This window comes from Alligator mississippiensis, chromosome 4 (assembly GCF_030867095.1).
Source record: "Alligator mississippiensis isolate rAllMis1 chromosome 4, rAllMis1, whole genome shotgun sequence".
Classification (NCBI taxonomy): Eukaryota; Metazoa; Chordata; order Crocodylia; family Alligatoridae; genus Alligator; species Alligator mississippiensis.
In genome coordinates this window covers 96,071,398-96,094,319 of record NC_081827.1, presented here as the reverse complement: position 1 = coordinate 96,094,319, position 22,922 = coordinate 96,071,398, and the positions used below count along the sequence as shown (strand labels likewise).

Genomic DNA, 22,922 nt, shown 5'->3' with positions numbered 1-22,922 from the left:
TGACTGCATTCCTGCTGTGGGCAATGGAGTGTAGGGACAAGGATCACTAGAAATTGCATGCAATGGCCTCAGCTCAGCCGAGCCGTGATCTCCTTTTACCATGCCAGGGGCACAAAGGGGCAACATAACACTTAACTGTCCATGAGAGTGTTCCTTGGGATCCCAGGGTGGGGGACTGGGGCTCAGGTGATGTGAGGCTGGGAGAGTTCTCTCTCCTTCCCTGTTTTTCAGGCACTCTGTAGTGAGGAAGGGACATGGCCAGACCACTCTGTATTCTGCCAGTCCCCAGCTTCCTGACAGACCCTTGAGGATATATTTCAGAGCTGACCCAGAGCTGCTTTAAATTAGATTGAGGGTAAAGTGGTCTTCAGTTGCCTTCAGAATCAGGGAACTTTTGTGGTTCCCCTTGTCTGCTGCGCCCAGCAGACACCATACAGGACTGAGACTGGTCTGCGAAGTCAGCACTACACATACCTCATTTATTGATACAAGTGCACATCTGTGCAGCAGAGGACTGAAGTAATTCTTTTTCCTAACAACTTATGGCCTGATCTGGCACCACGTCAAGTCATTGCCATCAGTTTTGATGAGAGCAAGATGGGCCTGTCAGGGGCAGGAGCCACACAGCAACATGGAAAGCAAGTGGAGAGAGCTGCAAATGCATTGGCTGGCTACTCTGTTTAAACCACCGAAGTGACAGCATCCAAGTCACAGGCTGGTGTTGGGAGCATTTCTGTGCACTCCTAAGTACAGCAGAGAGGATGGCTATCACTGTAATGGCTGTGTGCTTCTTTCCCTGGCCAGGTAGTGGCACTGGCTGTTGCAGAGAAGGGCATGCTCTGGGCCCATTCTCTCTCTCTTGACTTGAGTAGCACCAAAGCTGCAATCATGGCTTTCATCTCCTGAGGAGGTGCAAGGAGAAAGAAGCTCCCAGCCAAAATTCAGTTGGTGACTTTAAAGGAAAGATGCTGTACCCCATCACCAATCTCTTGAGCCATCCCAGTACTTACCATCCAATGGGACAATAGGGCAGATGCCATGACGCAGAGAGGCCTCTTCCAGTAAAAGTGAGAGAACATCAGGCTTTGGACCTATAGTAATGAGGGAGAAAAAGCAGGGGGTGGAAATGCAAGGTGGCGGTAAGAAGTAGGAAGCACTTACAACCCTGTTAAACTCCCAGTTTACAGAGCCATTGACATCTAACATTTTACAGAGCATGTGTGTATATGCATGCACATGTGTGTGAATATTAAGAAAGACGTGGTCCCTGAGGAAAGCTAATTTCCTTCCTTAAAAAAAAATAAATCGTGCCCCTTTTGATTCCTGCTCCACCCAAAGTTTAAAACCATCTGCCTGGCAGCAGCAGCAGCATTTCTAGTCAGGCAGTGCTGAGGGAGTTGCTTGATTCCATGGCTCATTATCACCTATCTGATCCCTTCTAAATTCCACAAGTGTTAACCATTCTCTCCTTTTTTTAATGGCCTTGATGTTTTACTAATCAAACTAGCCTTTGTTCTAAAATTCTGCTGTCTGTGCACTGGTCTTGGTAATGAAGCTCCTACTTTACAACCCTGCAGATTGTTTTTAACTCATTCCAATGAAGTTATATTTGTTTTTGCTTCAATCTTAAACTGAATAATGCAGCCCTAAGCCCCCAGCTTATTTCTAAGCTTCTAGTTTACTTTTATCTGGAGACAAATATGTGTTGTTTTATGTGATGATGCACCTCACCATCTGCTCTCACCCTGTTCAAAATTTTAGGGTGGGCTTGCTGAGTTAGAGTTTACTGTTCTTTTCTACTGCAGATTCTCTCTCCAGACCATCCTAATTCGCAACAGAAATGTGAACAGTGGACCACTGCCCATGCCCTCCCTGCCTGGTATAACAGGACTATCTTTATTTATTTGCTAGTTAATGGACATCCTTGATGAAATTATAAACTTTTCATTAAATGTAAGTGAAGGATTTCAAAAAGTAGAAAGCAGCTCAACCAGCTCTGAAGCCAGAGCACTCCCTTCTAAGTACTCTGGAGTTGATCGTAGGGAAAGATGTCTCCATACCACTACATTATCTGTAGCTAGGTTGAACATTAGCTACCTGTGTGACACTGGCCTAGGGCAACTGGTCTGCCTCCTGCAGTGGGTGGATAGGCAAGGCTGCACCTGTCACTTCCCAACCAGTCCATAACCCAGCTGATATGGCTATTTCCTATGAAGCAGAAATGGCTTTTCTTAGGTAATAAGTTAGAAAAGTGAAGGGAACTGCTTAGCAATTGTGGAATATCAGTGTTTTGGATGTCCTGCCTCTCTCTCAAAGACTCATACAAATCTCCCAAAATGAAATGAGCTCCAGAAGTCAAAACCATATATTCCATGGGGTATGCAACCCAACCTCAGCAAGGAATAATTTGGAAGAAACTCCTTGCCTGGCCCCCTTCTCTGTTTATTATTTTTATACGAGGGGAAATCAGTGTCACTGAGATAATGTGCCCTTTGGTTACTGATTAATGGACTATAGGGCAAACATATATCTAACAGCATACGTTGTTGTGGCTGAACACCTATTTCTTCTGACCACTCTTTTCTAGGACCCAACCTCACATTTGTTTTGTTGATATAGGTATCGTTACCCGGCAGTCTTTTCCCTTTTCCGCTTCAAGCAAAAAGCTAGTGAGGAATCACTGGCCTGCTCCTCATGTGCAGCTACTCCGTGGCTCAGCCTCTTGGTTTTCTAAGGATATCAGATTCTGGCCAAGTCTAGAGACACTAAGGATGGAATCTACTTCCTTTACAGAGAGCCTGCATATAAGAGGCCTTAAAACAGGATTTAAATAGGACTGATGTGGTGGCAAAAGCCTTTTTCTGCCTCCTTGTATAGGGGTGCATTTCATCTAAAGAGACTAAAATTGTGCTGCATAATAGTTTTTGAGTTTCATTTTATCTGCTGGCAGGCAAGGTTCTGTGGGTAGATGTGATATCTTTTATTAGACCAACTGAATAGCTGGAAAAAATGTTATTCGCAAGCTTTCAGGCACAAACACCGGTCTTCAGGCACAGGGAGACTCTGCAGAAGGATGTTTGTGCCTGAAAGCTTGCAAAGAATATTTTTTCCAACTATTCAGTTGGTCTAATGAAAGATACCACATCTGCCCAAAGAACCTTGCCTGCCCATGTCCTTAGACCAACACGGCTACTACCAACAACCCTGAAACATTTTATCTTCTAGCATTCCGGACATCAGAACCATCATCCTAGTGGCATAAACAATAGCAAGAGATGAGACTGTTAAAATCATATTATATTTATTACACACAGGAGATATAAAAACAACTTAACAAAATAGCATCATTTTTGCAAGTCCACAGGACCATGAAAAAAAATACGCATGTGAAGCAGACTTATGGGTTTTTTTCAGCACTGCAGTTCCTCCTCTTTTTTTTTTCCTCGTGTTGATGAACAGAATATATTTATGCAATGAAATTTACAGATACATTACAGAAAAAAGCATAATCTAGTGCTGAAAACTGCAATAACTTGGTGATATACAGTATTCCATACTGGTGCTCATGTGGAAATATATAATGTATTGCAAATATATTGCAAATAAAAATGAAGGTATAGTTTTAAATACTAAAATCAAAATAAAATAAACTCCAGGTCCACCATGAATCACACAATTCACAGATATGAATTAGAGTCCTTTTCACTTAAACAGTCCATCTCTTCTTCTGCAGGTAGAATTCTCCTTCTCTGGCAATTGTGTTCGTGTATCAAAGCCTCTTTTTTTTTCGTTGCATGTGAAGTTTCATCACAGTCAATACCCATGGATTCCAAATGTTGGTCTGAAGCTGGCACTTCAGTGCAAATACATTAACTTCCAAATTGCATCCTTAGAGTCTCAGAGGGGGTCAGTGCCAAGGCTGAAAGAGGACCATTCCCTTTAAACCATTAATGTTGTCCATATTTAGGGGGGGCTTCAGGAGTGTTTCTGTTTCAGCAGGTATTTCATATGCCACTTTTGCATCATTTTCTCCTCAACAAAACTAGGCTTTTCACACTGTGAAGTGGCAGGCAGTAAAGTGCTTTAACACAATGAAATATTTACATTTGGACAGATTCAGTTTTAACACTTCATGGACAAAAGTTCACAAACACTGCACCTTCTACAGCTGGCTCTTTCACAACACAACATGGTTCATGAAGGGCTGGATTCTGCTACTTTTTTTACACTGGTGCAAATACAGAGCAGGTCCATTGCCAGCAACAACTTCACCCCACTGTATCTGAACCAAGAATTTGGCCCATTACCCAAAGCTTAGGACCTGTGAAAACCTTTAAATAAATGCTATACATAATTGTTTTCACCGAAGGCATGACCTAATCAAACAGCAAAATTCCATATGACATGTAGCCATTACAGCTATCCCATTGATACAAAGCTAACTTTCACTTCTACAGAATGCTGTTGGACCAAACTCTGATTTTACATTTCTGTCCATCCTCTTGAGCTTATGGGCATGCTTTTTCTCTCACTTCTATCAATTTAGGCTAGTGTGATGCCATTGATTTAAGGGAAGTTACTCTAGAATTGCACTAAAGTAAGCAAGATGAGAATCAGGCCCTACATTTTTTAATGTAACACTGAACATTTGCTCATGTGAGCATCCTTCTAAATAATATGGAGGGGACTAAATGAACATTGACCAGGGAGGGTTAACTTAGAGAGCCTAGGAATTGGAACACTACTCTACACATTTTGGCACCCTTTTCTTACATTCCAGTTTTTGTTGTAGAGGTCTTCTGTCTGTGAAGTTTGCCTTTTGTGCATAAAGAAATGCCCTAAGTACTTGTGCACATCTAGCTGCAGTCTCTTTTTAAAATCTCCAGGACTTTTCTTCCGAGAGCTGATTTCCACTGGTGGACAAAACTTTTCATGTTGACGATCAGTCGGCCAGTCCGGACATCCTCATGCCCTGCTACAAGGTATTCCAAGCCTGTAAATCATTAAAGTGGTCAGGGATTGTATGGTGTAGTGCTTAAAGAGGCAGCAGCACTGAATGTTCATTTAACACCTATTCTTGAGAGAGAGAAAAAAAGCAGTGAGATCTGCAGTAGATGCTGAGTGCAAGCTGTGAATCTGCTAGTACATCATGCACCTGTACGTAGGTAGCAAGTAACAAGAGATGTGGGCAATTAGGATGCTGGATAAAAGCTGCTAATTTGTATGCCCTATTTGCAGAATGGTACTGTATTCAGAACAGAAGTTACTCAATCCTGGGTTAAATTCATTCTGTTGCAGGCTTATGCACCACTCAGATCCCAGTGAAAACCTCATTTCAGGGCAAAAGTGAGACTTGAACAGATCACCAGCTTTATCTTCCCCCTCTTCCCAGGGCCAGATGTGACTCCCTTTGAACCCCCTTCAGTAGTGTAACTGCAGCAGGCAAGTGGGGCACTAGAATTGCTACCTGGGAGCAGTTACCACAGCAAGGGCAGCCCTGCCCAGCCACAGGAACCAGGCAGGGAGCACTGCACCAAGCAGTCCATCTGGGTAGTTGGGGGTAAGTGGAGTGAGTGAAATGTTGCTCCCCCACTTCTGAGGAGCTTTTGCTAGAGCATATACAGCCCTGCACTCAGTATGTATGGAAGTGGCAGGGGAAAGCAAAAGGGGTCGCCGGGATCAGCTCCCAGTGCAGCTGATGCTGCTACAGCAGCAGTGGTAGTAACAGCATCAGTGGCAGCAGTAGCCCAGGAGCCTAAGCCTTCTTTTTCACTCATTCACATGCTTCTTCCTCCCCTTCCCTCCCTCCTGTCTACAGTGGTCAGCAAACCCCCGATCTCCTGAGTGCTCACTGAGCACTCTTCACCTCTGGCCCCCGCACTGGCACAGGGTGTGTGGGCATGGGAATGCAAGCAGTGAGGTGATACTACCTGGGAAACCATGAGAATAAGTAAGAGTAGTACCATAAACCTCTCCACAGGAATGTGTTAAGCTCTAAGGCTAAAAGTAAGCATAGCTTCAGAATGCAAACTGATGAGAATAATGAAGCTTGGCAAAGCAAATATCCTTTACAAATGAGGCACAGATAGCTAGTGGGCTTCTGATATTTAAAAATGTATGATCAGATGCAGGTGAACATAGCAAGTTCCATATCTTTCCCTGTCAAGAATACCCACAATCACAGGTTAAATGCTATTTGGTACACAATTAGCTGCAAGACATTCCCACAAGGTGGCACGTCTATTAGAGGCACTGGAATAAGCACTTGGAGGGTGCCTGAAGGCTTACACTTGCACTAAAAGGTGCTTCATGAGACACTCTCTCATTCAGACATTTCAGAGAGATATTAGTGGTGCCCTTCAACATCTTGCCTGACTTTTGGATGCTTCTACCATCAAGTGAAGAGCATCTCCCCAGCATTATGGTACATGGCTTGTCCTTTGGGAACTCACCTAACTTTGCTGGAATAACTCCAGTCACTTGAGAGTGGAATTGTGCCTAATACATACTTCTTTACAGGCCTAGGTTCTGATTTTGCAAAGTATTTTGCCTTGTGCCTGACTTGGAATGAATGAAGCTGTTATTTACTCACAGGTTTCCAGTTAGGTATGTCCTTGCTGAGTACCTTACTGAGTCTGGGCCACATAGGGTGGCACATTATGAAAAGAAATCTTAATGGCACAAATGGGCATTAAGGCTGACCTCAAGAGGCAAATTCCCCTGGACTAGGGTGATAATAAAGATTATTATAGTTCATAAATTAACATCTAGAGACTGCAATGAAGATTTTACAAAAACATGGTATGGATAACCATGCTTGCCATGGCCATTGTGGAGGATATTCTAGGAGTAGGAAGGAGATGTACAGGGTGGTGCTACTCTGACTTGACCCCACTAACCCCAAGTCCTTGGCAGTAGAAAGCTGGCAGTAAGCCATCTTCACTTGTTCTACGTCACACATGTCTGTCCCTCTGCTTACCTTAACACAACTGAGGATATAGTCCTTTTTTTTTTAACAAAGGAGGACTGTTTTAAAAATATGAAGCCAAAAGGGATGCAAATGGCTTTCTTTTATTCGATCCAAGTTATTATTTATTCCATCTGACCTTCTGGGCACACCCAGTCCTCTTTTTGTCAAGTAAACACAGGATATGTATTAGTTTTGCCATTTGTAGGACATTTGTTAAGGCTATGTCAACAGCTCTGTTATAAATATCACTTTCCAAGAGATCTAAAATCTCTCTTAAGGAGGAAACTTGGCACATAAGCCATCAGTAAGGAAGCACAGATGATGCTGTGACTCTTATGTTTTTGTTTTTAATCTGCTCAGCTGCCTTTATGGAAGTAGAAAAAATACAACCAAAAATTTCACTGAGCTATCTCATTCTAGTCCTCTAGGCTGTCAGTTGCCTCCCAGATCCCTTGCTTTTAATTGTGAGAAACATTCTGTTTGTTTTTTGCTTATGCTTGGCAGAGCTATGATTAGGAAGTGGAGTCTGTTTCCTTGAGAATGACTTGAGACATTTACATATTTTGTGTTTACTGTCCTTCTAGAAAAGTTCAGTTTTGCATATGCGCATGTCTTGGAAATATTCCTCGTTGGACCTTAGCAAACTTAACATCAGAGCACCATGCTGTTGAAGTCTGATGAGTACTTTTAGTTTTCCTGGCTGGAAATTCTAAGATCCCAGCTTCTGCTATATATCACTTTGGTTTTGTGGGACAGAGTGAAAACCTGCTATTTCTTTACAGTATTTTTCTCTTTGATCTCTTTGTAATGTTTTTAGAAGATGTGTTTTCCAGAATAGCTGTGTTAGGAAATTGTTTTATGCCTGTTTTGACTGTCTCTCCTGCTGTTCATGTTTTTTATTGATCCAGAGATTGTGAAATTGTATTCAGTGAGACAAGACAATTTAACCTGTTAATACGGTACTGTCAACCATCCCCAAATTGAAGAGATTGGCTTAAACTCATAAGATTTGAAAAACAATGATACATTTGGATTTCTTTTTTATTTATCTTCTTGCCTTTGAGTCTTTAGGGTGTACTCAAGTCAAACTTGTCAAGCTTTTCTCTCTGACTAAGAGGCAGAGAAACATTTTAGAGGAAAACTGACTTTTTTTCAATCCCAGGAGATGACATTAAAAAACACACAACTATTTCAAGACTTACAATGAAATCACAGGAGTTGGCAACATTCCCAGTAGGTTGACTTATGTCTGTAGTGTGAGCCGCTGTAAAGGTGAAGGACTCTACCTAGCCATTCTTATAGAAAGATCAGGGCCTTCACTCATATCACAACCTCCTTGTATTTATTCATTATTTAAACCCAATCAATTAGTTTAAAAACAGTTTTCACTTCAAACACTTTGCCAGTTAGACAATTTAGGCAGCTACTCCAATTTTACACCTACAGTGGTATGAATAGGGCACTGGTATATCCAAGCTGTGGTGCTTGGGATCAGTCATATAAAGCTGTGTAACATTGCTTCTGGTCTGTCATTGGAAGCATGCATATACTTGCATGTACAAATATAAAGCACAGCTTCCCTGAGTATATATGCATTTGGCTTCTTGTGACATTTTAGCTAGAAAATTTTCACATGGTCCCAGAGGTTTGAATACAAAAGGAGCACAAGCATGGCTGATGTCACACATCCCAGAGATGATGGAGGTATCACTCTAATTGTTCTCCCTGATGCAACATCCTGAGCAGATGATTCTGAGTTCTTTTCATCAATTTAATTTCTAGTAAGTGTTACCTGTTGAAAACTGATGCATTTAAATGCAGTTTGTGCACACAGACTTGCATTTGACACATGGATGATAAATTGGTGACTTTGTACCTCTTATAAATCCTGTGAAGTTAGGAACTCTCTGTAACTTATCTTTACCTCACTGGATATGGAGCCCTTTTGGAGATGGAGCCCTTTTGCCTTGTCGGCTGTCTTTTCACATCTCTGTTGGGCTGAAACTCTAGCTAGTGGCTGAAGAGAGCTGGCGATGTGTGTTGAGTTACGAAATACACCACTAAAAGGCATTCACCTAGCAAAATAAGCTAGGACATGCTGAGAAAAAGTTTGGGGAAAGGAGGGGGCTTCTTAGCAATACAGTCCCCTGGCAGAGATCTGGTCACCAGAGAAAAGGTTTATCAGGGAGTCACTGAGGGGAGATTGGGGGGGAGTGTCAAGAAATCATAAAAGAGGCAGCTGTTTAATGCTTCAGTCTTCTTTGGTCACATTCAGTCCAAGCTATGGGGCAGTTGCTTGGACTTTGAGGCTACTGAGGCAGGAGCAATTCCCTGCCTTACTGAACAAAGATGGACCCTAGGGACTCTGAAGGGAAGGGTCAGCTAGGGAAAGGCACTTAATTAGGAAAGTGGTTGTTTTTCCTAATGATCTGTAAAATCTTGTGCTTTATCTTTAAGTAAAGTAAAGGTGCAATTGGGAACTTTGTGCAAAACCTTTCTGTATCTGAACGCCTCTCAAGAGTTCAACTGTAAACCAGAAGGCTCACCCTTTTGGTGAGATTCTGGGAAAGAGAGTGTTTAAGCTATGGAGGAAGTCAGAACTATACCCTGGGCCTAGGCAATTGATCTTGGGGGGAGGGGGGTATTAGACAGAAGGGCCTGTGCTTTTGGAGTGAAGCTGGAGTCCCGTCTATGAGAGAGGCTAGGATGTCTATGCTGTTCAGACTCCAGAGGCTTAATTCAGCCAGGGATCCAATGACTGGGTCCTGTGATGGCAATCTGGTGAATACCCAAAAAGGTGTTGAGCCAAATTTTGTAAGGGGGTGTCAAGTACTTGGCCACTAATAGTTACTTCAAAAGATGCACCTTCTAGTTTCCTTCAATGTCTGAGTATGAGCTATTTTAATTTATCAAGTGATGGAGTTTCATTTTACCCTCTGCTGGTAAAACTTATGACTCCCCATTGAAATATCAATAGGAGCAGCTCTACTTTTCACCAGCTGTGGGCCTGGACCATGCCACTGTTTTCTTTACAACTTTAATGCCAGTACAACTCTGATCAGAATCTGGCCTTTGTGTTTATTTTTGCTTTGCATATAGAAGCATTAAACAATTGTATCTGTTTAATTAAAGAAGTTTATGGGATTTTTTCAATTATTCAAGGTCTTAAGAGCTTACAACTTAAAATCATGCCTAGGAATGCCTAGAAATGCTGATTCTTCTGACCCTTGTACCATGATAAATATGTTAAGGAGAGTTTCTAACCACATCTATTCTACCTTTTGGTACATTATGCTGGAAGCCAAACGGTGGACTGTATCAAAAAAGATGACAAAATGATTACAAAAATCTTCACAATAACATGCTATCTTTTCAATGCTTTATGGAAGGAACTTCACAGATGACTACCCCCTCTGTCTTTTCTATTGCTTAAGTGTGTAAAGGAAATCACAGTGCCCAAGCTCTGCATTTTGATACAGTAATTGCTGAAATACATGCAAACATTGTAGTTGAAAAACATTTCCTTAGTTATCAGTTTCTAGTTTTTCTTTGAACTGTAAAAGAGAGATTTTTAGATGGATCTTGGTTTCTATGAAAAATTCTGTTGGTGTTTCTCAGTTCCTGACATGATCACAGAGGCAACATGCACTGTTTTATGGGGATTGGTAATGGTTCATTTCAAACCTAAAAGCCCAGTAGTAATATGACCTGATTTAGAACTAAAGCCTGAATGTGGGGTTATGGATATGTAGAAAAATTAGACTTGAAAAGAGCTCTGTCTCAGAGGTGCCTGGCATGCAACTGCTTTCAGCCACCAGAGCAGTGTGTGGGGTGGGGTGGGGGTGAGTCAGAGCAGGTTGCGGTATGGTAGTTTTACTTTACAAACAGTGATTTCACTCTTCACAGCACACGGCATGATTAAAAATCAAAATTCCCCTCAATTTGCTTTCGGAATTTAAATGATGGAGTAAATCCAGTGTGTCAGTCAGCAGGCACTATAAATTAAATACATTGGGGGGATGGGATAAAAGAACAAGGAAGAAATCAGTATGAATATGATGGGGATGTGCTATTCATGGAGTCAAAACCAAATACCTACCAGGATTAAGGATTGGACAAGTACAGCCTCTGTTAGTCCAGGATTCTGGGTAGAGAGTCCGCTTTCCTCGGAGAATTTTAAGCTTTGTTGATTTCAACACTTTCTTGATCTTCACGTTGACTTCTGCATGGGAGCCCTTGTCATGAGCTGATAAAATCTTTGTTTTTACCACTGGGAGGAAATATGTAAAAAAACCAGAAATCTATCACATACCTTTTGCTCAGCTCTTTCTAACACAGTGCTGGGCAGCAGCGTTAAAGACCAGTGTGTATGGTCTTTGCAAAATTAGCATGGCACATGTCAAAACTTCATTCTTGCCCGTGTGTCTTATGGTCAGAAGGGTGACATGCAGAACCGCATCAAAGCTTTCTGTTGCTGGAGAGAAAGCTGGAGTAGCTTTACTTGAACAGCAGCTATGGCACATACTAGGTCAGCCTATGCTCACTGTCAAGGTCAGTGAGTCTCAAATAGACAAATGGTGCCCCTGGCTGCTCCTCTAGGGGCTTTGGCTCCTGCCCTCTGCCCCACACCAGCCCCTGCAGAGAGCACCCTAAACAGCATGCTCTGTGGTGGGGCAAGATGGACATGGGGCCATGGAACTGTACTTTTCAGTCTGGCTTGCTTTCCTGCTCTTCCCAAGCTCCTAGAGCTTGTGGGAGGGGCTGAGGGGGCAGGTGGCTCCTGTTGCTGGCATGCAAGTTGCCAGAGGAACATCCACTGTGGTGGAGGCTGCATTTGCCCCCTCAGATACAGATCAGCAGCAGGGAGGGGGCAGACAGTGGAAAGAGTAGGACACAGCAGAGTTGTGCTCCTGCTGCCCTTAAATGACACCAGCTTCTGCACCTCCAGGAGCCACTGTCACCCCCTTCTACCTCCTGCAGGAGTATCTGCCTCCTTCAGGGAGTCGAATGACCCATCGCCAAGCTCTCCAATCTGTCCCTGCCAACACAGAGCACTATGCGGCATCCCCCACTGTGCTCCCAGACATGGCCCCCCTACCCCACATATGCTTTCAAGGTGCCCTGGGGTGTGAGGAGAAAGAAATGCATTATTTTTTAAAATGGGATGCTGCTAAGCTCAGAAAAGTGATGGAGGAGGGCTAGAGTCAAAAAGGTTGAGAAGGACTGTTTAAGTGAGATGCTGAGTAGCAGCCAACAGCTGCTGGGCACCTGGTCACTGCCACTGAGCTCAGTAGGAACAGCTGCTTGCTCAGAACCTCTGACAATCAGGTTTCTACAGGGGGGCTGAAGAACTCAAGGTCAGGCCCCCATTTTTGCAAAATTGTTACATATGCATAAAGCAGAGTGAGAAACCCTATAAGAACATGGCCCTCATCCTGCCCGCTGAGCTACCAACCCTCCTGTACAAAACCTTTTAAGTACCACTTTCATGCTAGGTGAGGGGCTGCAGAAGTGACCTCTGAGACAGCAATGATATTTGACTACAGTGGTATTTAACAGCTTCTTATGAGGTTGCTTTGTTTGGAATATGTGTTAAAAAGCCTGAGAAGACTCTCCTCTGATGCAGACTCCCTCTTCAAGCTTGTGATGTGCCCTACAATTCATCTCTCTGTAATTTAGCTGACACCCTTGAACACTGAGTGATGAAAGGGTGGGAGGCCTGAGTGCACTTTAGATAAGATTTATGAAGTTGTTTTTTACTTTTATTTCTTATCTTTTGCAAGATTAAACACTGTCACTATCGCAGGCAGGAAGCAAAACAAAGCAAGCTCAAATATTTTTTTCTAATAGCACTAAGCTGGGGCCATATTTCAGTGATATGCGGCCCCTTGAACTTCTCCCCGTGGGTCACACTGCAGTCGGCAATAGTATGGATTATTTCTCAATGTATTTTAAACCCTAGCACGAGACAGAGCAGGTGCAAGAAATGTTGAAAGCTTATGAAATGAAGGGAGTGTTGTACAAAGCATTCCTTCCTTGGTATGGTGTGAGGAGACAGTTCATTGGTACTGCCTGGAGGAATCACTGCAGACAAACTTTTCTCTTTACTCCTATAAATCTCAATATGCAAATGTACTAATCTTATCCCATTTCAAAAGCTTTGAGCTGTTCTTGAAGGGATGTGGGGCAGACCTTAAAAGCTAGGAGAACTGCCTTTTCTGTGAAAGCAGAAAGGGGTCTGTGACTGTCACTAGCACTCCCTCCTATGATACACCAGAGCCCAGACTGAGTGGTTTGCTTGTAGACAGTGGTTTTCCCCTTGAGTATCAGCACTTGATCAGTGAGATAGGAAGAGGAACAGGATGCTTTATTATGGTTGACCTTAATACATACACTAATACTTAACACACTGTACAAAGAGTGAGAGAGATTTTACATTTTGTAGAGTCCCAAATGTAGAGGTGATAAGCATCAAATTACTCATACAATTTTTGCATTGAAATAGATTTTCAGGGTTGCAAGAAAGGCAAGCCAGAGTGCCAGATCCATAAATAAATCAGTAATTATCTTCATAATCGCTTCTTTAAGACTGTCCTGGGTTTGATCAGGACTGAAATAAATTGGTTATCTACAAAGTGATGTGCTTGCTGAGCTTTCCTGAGAATCCCTCCCCATTTCCCACCCCATGGCTGTTTTTTCTTGCAGTACATTATGTAAGCTTTCTGACATTCTTCAGTGTATGCTAGTTTAATCCAGTTCTGTGGGGTGCACACTGGTCCAGCTCTTCTCATACCCTTATACAGATTCATAAAACAATCCTTTAAAAATAACCCATCTCAACAGTAATAACTTTCTCTTGCGACTTACCATATGTATACTTCATTCCACAGAAGACCTGGGGATTCCCTAAAACTTGTTCTTTACATTCACATTTACCTACGAAAAGAAAACAAACAAATGCTTCGTACTGTGAGATAATCTTTAAGGAGAAAGATGGATGACTGGTACTGGGGCATATAGCCTTCCTGAGTGGGTAGTGATTTTGATGAGGCCAGGATTTTACTCTGGTGCTCTGAAGCACATGCTTATCTTTCAGAACACAATGACATCTTAAGCTTATTTATGACCTGGTTCGAGTTTTCCCATTTTTACTTTTTAATAATATAAACTCTTTAATCACCTAAGACTCTGCTCCACCCAAGAATTTCCTGTGCTGGAGAAATGTTCAGGAAGAGAGATCCACAATCTCCTTCAAGATATAGGAGTGATGCCAAGGGTGGTGAGCCCAGGGACTTCCCAATGAAGTAAATGATATCTGTAGTATACCCCTCCTTTCCATAGTAAGTCCTGTGGAACTAGGGGTCTGCCAGGGTTTTTGTGCTAAGCCCCTGACCTATCAACAAATTACTCAGGAGCTTAATTTTCTGTGAGTAGTTCCACATAGACTTCAACAGGATGTACTCCTGGGCTCAATATTAATCACAGCACTTTCCACATAAGATACACTTAAAAGGTCTTAGTACAGGAACAAGAAGTTTCGGATAATTATTCTGCAAGGCAAATGAGTTGTTTTTGTGACTGAAATAAAGAAAAGCAAAATGCCCATTATTTTTTTTAAACCTAAGATAAATGGGTGGAAGGCAGGTTTTCATCCCTTCCCACCCCACTAACTTGTTTCCAAGATTTTTAGAACAAACTACTGCAAAAAATGACAGTTGCATGCTTACTTGATCAAATGTAACTATTTCAAAAGAGCATGTGTACTGTCATCCATCTATAATACAAAGAGGCCCCAACTGTGGAATCATTACATTGGTGAATAGTAGTCAAAGGGACTACTCGTCTGAGTAAACACTTGCCAGCAGAATAATTGCATGATTAGGCCTAATAATAATCACACACACCAGCAATATTATATTATTAGCTACTAGACAAATAATTTCCCGAGTTGAAACTGCACCTGAAACGTTCAGTAGTCAGGAACCAGATCATAAACCACTATTGCTGCCATCCTTAACCAGGCTGTCTGGGAAAGTTATACTGATGTTTTAGAAATGTTTTAATTGCATCTCAAATTAATTTAGTATCAAATTATTAAAAAAAACCTGTTTACTCAATGGGATGTGACAGTTCTATGTATATGTGACATAAGGGACCTCCTTAAAATATTACAGCAAAAGCAAGACAAAACAAACATCAGCATTTCAAAACAGAAGTCCCCAAATCAGAGCTCAACCTGAAAACCTAGGCAGATGCTCCAGCTACCAATCCCTACAGCCTGGATCCATGTTTTAAAATGAAAGTGTTTAGACATTGGATATTCTTTTATTAATGAATCAAATAATTCTTTTAAGGTTTCTTAGGCCTTTTTTTGGTAACTGAACAATACTGGATGTTGGACAATACATTCTTTACTGTCACCTTTGCTAAGACATTAATCCAAAGCAATGCTCTGTTGCCTTTCCACAAATCACTTAAAAAAAAACTTTCCTTGTTCCTAGGAACAATCTCTTAGTAACAGGCATGGGGATGAGAAAAATATTTGAATCAGTTATCTCACCTGAATGCCGAAGAGCTGAGAATCCTTGTTCATCTTCCCATCCCCATCTTGGCTCACTTTCATTAAACACTGCGTGGAAATCGGGTATCTCATGATGCCAGTATATATCCGCACTGTTTTAATGAAAGAAAACCATGAATATTTCTTATGGAGTTAATCGTCAAAGTCAAGAGAATTCTCACACTTACTGTTAACTCTCTAGTTCCCAGAAATTGGTCTAGAAGTTTCTCCAGACGCATTGATATAATAAAACTATTTTTGTGTGTTTTATGAAGTGAAACATCTGGGCATTGTACACTCCTAAATTTGTATTATGAATCCATGGGTGGTATAAAGTAATATTTTAGAACTCAGTGAGTATAATACGGAAGGTCCACAAAATTATGTATTTATATACCTTGGCCTAAAGATAGTACTAGGCCTCCTTAGATAGCTTGATTTAAAATGCATTATTCTCCAGCATCTAAGAGATTGACTTTGCTTCTTCTGAAGTCTATGGGAGTTTTGTCATGGACCTCATGGGAGCAGGAGTGAGCCTCTCACTCTTGCTTCAAAATACAGTGAGTAACATGGAAGAACACTACAAAAACCCAGAAAGGTACCAGAACCAAATACCTAGATGCCAGGAAGGGGAGACGATATGTCATGACCTGTGTTACTACAATAGAAATGGCCCTCTCCTGATATATCATTATTCATAACTTAAATGTATTACAGCCACCAATCCTGTTTCTTTATCATGTAAAAGGCTGATGATGCAGTGAGTCTGATGATGGTGAGGCCAACATGTCCCCTCTGCATATGCTCACAAGGATGAATGGACTTCTTGCTTTAATAGAAATCACTCTGATGGCCCTTAATGGGCTCTGTGCTCCACAGGAGGACAGATAGGGAGGACAGGGGAAGGGGACCAGTGAAACACATAATTGGCTGTGTGCTGCCACACCGCCCATCCCCTGCCCTGCTATAACAACACCTCCTGTGTTCTCTCTGTGATGACTATGGAACAGTTGTAGAACGACTTAGCTAATGGCAGGAGAGTTACAGCTGGTGTTGTGTGCCCACGACAGGGAACAGTTCCATATAAATATAGGTATAGCATCCTGCTTGGAGGGAGGAGCACAGGCATAGCAGCAAGCAGTGCAGAGAAGGCAAAAGGAAATCAGCCTGTGCTCCTGGCTGGATCGCTAGCAGCAGTTGCAGCAATTCTGTGAATTATTCTTTTTATAAATAGCCAATGTAGTTCTAAGAAACGTGGGGTCTTCCATGATGATACCCACCACGAGGCACAGGAAACAACAAGCTTTCAGTCGTCTGTGACTCTCTCAACAGATTACTCCATGGGAGGAGTCTGCTCTGGCCCAGTACTTGCAATAGGGTTTTGTTCATATGCTGTAGTGTATATCACGAGAGTTTCTGTAGTTTAAACCCAAATAAGGTCTCTTTTTAAAATCTGGGGGATGAGTGTCCGTGATGTAACTGTATGTGTGTCTAGAGCAGTGGTTCTCAACGTTTTTAGACTCAAGGAACCCCCCTTCATAGTTTTTTGGAATTTAGGGGTACCTTGGCTGAGAACCACTGAGCTAGAATCTAGCTGGTGTTAAGTGAAGGCAGGAGGAAGGCCCTAACTTCACTGTGCCTTGGTTATTCCACCATCTACCTCCTCCCAGCCCCTGGTCTGTACCTGAGGGGGCAGGTGCTGCTCCTCTGGGGAGCAGACTGCCAGTGACCAGAGCTACATGCACAGTCAGTCCCTCCCACCAGCCCTGGGTGCATGGCAGGAGGGGAAGGGGGCCTGGAGACAAGCTAGGCCGAAAAGTGCAGTCCCATGGCCCTGTGGCTGCCCAACTGCTCCTGCACATGCACACACAGCACTGCACACTGCTAGGAGCATGGGGGCTGGCATGGGAGCTGCCAGGGGATGGGGATCAGCTCTGGGCCCTGCTTGTCCGAGGGACACTAGGGGTGCCCACTCATATGAGAGAGGAGCAGCAATAGCTTACTTTCTGCCACGGTATCTGGGCGTTGTGGCACTCTTAGAAGGATCAAGAATCACTGGTCTAGAGCAATAATATGTCCACTCACCTGCTGATGCAGTCACCTGTAAGTGGGTCACAGCTTCCAGCACAGTCACATGGCCTGCAACCATACTCTCCAAAGCCCCAGTATCCCACCATACACTGGTCACACTGAGGACCTGCCACTCCAGGCTTGCAGGGGCAATCACCATTGCTCGGGTCACAGAAGGTACTTGTGCTGAAGGGAAGTATAGCTGATCCAACAGGATGGCAGGAACACACTGGAGTATCAAAACACACATGAGGGAAGTGTATGTATGTTGGAAAGTGAGCACAACAAGGTGTTTATGCAAACAGATTTGTTCACCCATCTCAGGGCTCAGCTTGATGTACTTATTATTTTACATTACTAGGGGCAAAGAGTAAGTAAGTAGGTTGATATAGTTATCAAAGGGAAGTTAAATCAAATGACACCTGACAGAAATGCAAAACCTCTGAGATTAAATAGTGTGAGACACATGCCAAACCACTAATGGATCTAATAATGATTATGAGGTTTCTGGATTTTCTTTTCCTTACTTGCATGAACCTGAACAAAATAATTCCCTCTGGAAATGGCAAGACTTTGACTAAGTATGATCTATAACAAAAGTTAATTTATTCTGGGCTTGCATTATGTTTTGCCAGAAGTGAGCAGTACTAAATTAGGGCATATAAGAACTGCCATTTACTGGGTCAGACCACAGGTCCATCTTGCCCAGTATCCTATGTCATATATTGGGAGACAGCGAGTGCTGAAAGGGAGAGTGAACTGGGCATTACCAGGGTTTTGCCGCTGTTCCTCTCCCATGTGCAGCTTTCAGAATTTAGGGCGCAGACAGAGTGCAGCTCCCTGCTGTAACTGAGAGCGTTTTGCAGGATGCGTTCTGAGTTACTACATTCCCCCGGACCAAACAGAAGTTCACTGTTGGTTCCAGGGGGAGGGGAATCTAGCTGCTGGCTCAGAGGCCGCAGCCAGTTTCCCCTAGCAGTGCCCCCTCCTCCCTGTGAGGCTGTGTTGTTTTCAGAATGGGAGCAGGGAAAGGGAGCTGAGGGAGCTCATTCTAGGGGTTTCTCATATAGCACTGGAGGATGGGGTGGGTGAATTGGAGCCCCCCGCTACTTCAGGGGGCTCCAATACACCCATCCCTCCCTCCAGCAGGGACTGAAAAAAACCCAGACTGAGCTTCTTCCTCTCCCTTCCCCCCTTCCATTCTGAAAACAGTGACAGGCTGGGAGGCAGCACAGAAAGAAGTTACAGGAGAGGAAACATCTTCATCTGACCCCTCATGCAATGAGGGTTCAGATTTTCACTTGACTGGCCATTTTTGAAGCAGTCGTGTACTTGTGTTTAGTCATGGCTATAGACCACTTTCTGTGGCCTGATCTGGTGAAAATTTTCACTTCTGTTTGCACCCTTAAGGTCTAGTAAGTTCTGATTCATAGGCTGTATCCCTAACTCCCATGCTCAATAGCTACTGATGCACCTTTCCTCCAATAATTTGTCCAATCCCATTTTTGGATCTGGCAAAGCTGTCAGCTTCCATAATATCTTGTGGCAATGAGTTACATACTTTAATTACATGCTGTGTGAAAAAGAAATTCCTTTTGCTAGTTTTAAAATTTGACGTTTCATTTTGTGACCCCTTGTTCTTGTATTGTGAGAGACAATAAATAATAAATCCCTCTTTACTTTCTCTTCACTGTTTACTATTTTGTAAACCCTTATATAATGTTCTTCCTCAAGTGTCTCTTTTCTAAGCGGAATAGGCCTTGCCTCTTTAGTTACTCCTCTATGGAAGCCCCTCCATACCACTAATCATCACTGCTGCCTTTCTCTATTCAAGATGTGAATGCAACGTGGACTTAGTCCGCTTATAGCACCAGGATCCTACTTCAGCAAAGTATACACCTCATTGTATGATGTGCATTTAAGTATCTTGTGGAATCAGGATTTGGATACTTTTCCACTCTACAGAAGTGAAGCCTAATGTACCTACTTTTTGAAGTCACAATTAATATTGTTGCAAGAGGAGTTGAAATAAATCATTAAAAAAACCCAAATGATAGAAAATAGGTCTTCTTTGTCATTCTTCTTTCAAAACAAATTAAACTAGATATTTTGAAGTGCTGATTAAAAAATGAACACACTGATAACAAAGGGCCACAATAGCTACAAATGCCATTCACTTGTTGTATAAAACCTGAAACATGGATTTTCCAGAGGTGTGTTCGTTTTATGAACCGAAATCCAAAAACACTCATTGTTATTGATCAAGGAGGGGATTCTATTCTTTGATGTTTCTCTGTTCTGCTCAATAGTCTCTTATCGCAGCAGTTCTCCATTTTATTGGAAGGTGTTAGAAGTGTTTTTTTTCTGAAGATCACAGTGTGAGTCAGTACAGCAGCCAGAAGGATTACTAGCTAGTGAGGTGACTTTGGAAGGGAGTTGGGGCATGGGAATGAAGAGGCAAATCCTTCACCCCAGAATGGAGGAATTTGGAAGCAGCACTACAAGGGAAAGTTTGAAATGCCAGATCGCAGCCAGCAAGGCCAGCCATACCTTGTCATGCATCCAAAGATGCATCTCAAGCCGGTCCAGAGAGGTGATACTCCCCCTCTATGTGACTTTGGTCAGGCCGCAGTTGGAGTACTGTGTCCAGTACTGGGTGCCACACTTCAAAAGGGATGTGGGCAGCCTGGGGAGGGCCACCCGCTTGGTGAGAGGGCAGCAGGACAGGCCCTACGAGGAGAGACTGAGGGACCTGAACCTGTTCAGCCTCAGCAAGAGGAGGCTGAGGGGGGACCTAGTGGCTGCCTACAAGTTCATCAGGGGGGATCAACAGCGAATAGGTTTTCTTTTCTCCCCAGCACCACCTGGGGTGACGAGGAACAATGGTATTAAGCTGATGGAGAATAGGTTTAGGTTAGAGATCAGGAGGCAATATTTTACAGTTAGGGTGGCCAAAATCTGGAACCAGCTTCCCAGGGAAGTGGTCCTCGCCCCTACCTTGGGCAAATTCAAGAGGAGGTTGGATGATCACCTGTCTGGGGTCTTGTGAACCCAGCATTCATTCCTGCCTGTGGCAGGGGGTCAGGCTAGATTATCTGTTCAGGTCCCTCCTGACCCTAGCTACTATGAAACTATGAAATATCCCTTCTCTTCCTTCTTTCTGCTCCCTTTTTTAATTTTTCAGATATTATCTGGATCTCTTGTTGGAAAAAGGGGGAACTGGAGACAATGGAAAAAGGAGAATTCTGGGGGAAAATGTTGATAGAAATTCAAACACCAAAAGATTTAAATTTGGAAAGATTATCACAATACTGCTTGGGAGCTGTAGTTCTGCTGTCTCATGCTCCTATTCTTCATTTTAGCCTGTGTCCCAGGTTAGACAACATCTCCCATGACACAACATTTTCTCTCTTTCTGAAAAGAGGAAGCTTCTTTAGTATCTCTAGCCCAGACACTTTATGGAAATGTAGTCCAGCTGGGGAGCCCACCCCAGAGAGGAGTACAAGGGCATGAGGCAACATAGTTACCACCAAGGATCCAGGTTTTCTGTCTCCTACGGAAAAATGGAGAAAACCACGGATTTTCCCCTTTACTGGAGGAAAACACAGATTTCTCATTTTACTGGAGAATTTTGCAGTTTTGCAAAGAGCCCTCTGCAGGCTGGCAGACTTCTAGCCTGCAGGGGGCTGGGAAGGAGCAGGAGGAGGGTGGTCAGGCAGGGAGCTCCATGTGTATGGATATGCACATGACCTCCAGGCAGCCTGCAGGTAAGCAGGGGTGGGGGGCGACTGAAGCCCCCATAGGGAGAGAGGGAGGGAGCTGGGCAGGGCTGGGTCTGCTGCCTTGTCAGACAGTGCATAGGGCTTGGGGCCTGGGGCTGCAATGCACAGGGTCCCAGTGGGGAGTGGCAGGGTTGCAGGCAGCTCATCTGGGGGAAAGTGGGGGGGAGGGGCTATCTTCCTGCTGCTCTGTGCACTCTTGGGGGCAGGGGGGAACCCATGACCCCCAGGCTGGTGCGCAGGATGGGGAAGGCTTGGGCTCTTACCCTGCTGCCCTCCTCCAGGCCCTCCACAGCCTGGCGGATGCGACTCAGCACTGCAGGGAATAGTGGAGCCACATGGGGATCTCCTTGCCATTGCGAGCTCCGCCCTGACCTGGAGACATTCCCTATGCCCATGGCAGCAGCAGGGGCAGTGGCGCAGGGTTGTTCCCACCACTGCTGCCACGTGGGCAGGGGATGCATCACCAGAGCAGCATGGAGCTCACAGCAGCAAGGAGATTCCTGTGTGGCTCTGCTGTTCCCTGCAGTGCTGGGTTGCACTCGCCAGGCTGTGGAGGCCCCGGGGGAGGGCAGCAGGGTGGAAAGCCTGAGCCTGCAGCCTCAGCCTGCCCCTGCCCTGCACACAGATCTGGGGGCACGGGTCCCCCTGCCCCCTGGGAGTGTGCAGAGTGGCAGGGAGCTGCCTTCCCCCACCTCCCGCCCCTGCCCCCTCAGCAGGCAGGCAGCAGGGGGGGGAAGCCAGACTCTATGTGTTGCTCCGCTGCAGCAGCGCTGCTTCCTTCTGGGGACAGGCCCCATAGCCCTGGCAACTAGAGGCCCCCTCCAGCTGGGGTGGGGGGCGAGGGGCACCAGCAGGGCTGTGGGGGGCATGAGGAGTACAAGCAGGGCCGGTGAGCTGTGGGGGAGGAGCAAGGGGCATAAGCAGGGCCAGGGGACTGGGCAGGGGGAGTGAGGGGCACCAGCAGGGCTGGGGAGAGGGGGGGGGGGAGTGAGGAGCCTTTCATTTTAATCACAGATTTTAGGGTTTTTATCAGAGAATTTGCAAGTTTTTTATCAGAGAATTTGCAAATTTTTTTATCAGGAAAAAAAAGGATCCTAGGACTCCCAGGAAGCACAGCAGCAGCATTTCAAAATCTATATAAATTTCCATTTCCTGAAACTTGGTTTTTGATGAAAAAGCAAAATCAAGATGCTTATGGAAAGCTGGCACTTTTTATGCAAATATTTTCATGTAAACCAAAGCACAACTTTCTATGGGGGAGGGGTTGGGGGGTTTTCCCCCCCATTTGTTACTGTGGAGATAAGAAAAGGTTAGGTACTGCATACAGCATAACCAAGCTTTGCTTTAAAATACTTATTGCTATGCACATATCTTTTAATCTGATCTGATTACATTTTTGTGATTTTCAGGCTTTGACACACCTAAATTAGAGTTTTTAATATTAATTCATCTCTAATATTGGCAGTCAGTTTACAGTAGTGATGGTTGTTCCAGAGTCTATGCCAAAACACTCCAAACTTTCCCCACCCCTGCCATTCCC

General features: G+C 43.9%; 1 protein-coding gene across 2 annotated transcripts in view; it reads right to left on the bottom strand.

Annotated features, from left to right (window-relative positions):
- Positions 1-3,284: 3,284 nt before the first annotated feature.
- NTN4 (netrin 4) overlaps positions 3,285-22,922 on the bottom strand; it is a 90,274-nt gene continuing 70,636 nt past the window's right edge. For both annotated transcript variants that reach the window (XM_006268144.4, XM_019489258.2), the window contains exons 6-10: positions 17,616-17,829; positions 15,531-15,643; positions 13,838-13,906; positions 11,070-11,240; positions 3,285-4,993 (exon numbers count right to left, since the gene is read on the bottom strand). In XM_006268144.4, the coding sequence (XP_006268206.1) occupies positions 4,857-4,993; positions 11,070-11,240; positions 13,838-13,906; positions 15,531-15,643; positions 17,616-17,829 (704 nt within the window). In that variant the 3' untranslated portion in view covers positions 3,285-4,856. The remainder of the gene's footprint in view (positions 4,994-11,069; positions 11,241-13,837; positions 13,907-15,530; positions 15,644-17,615; positions 17,830-22,922) is intronic.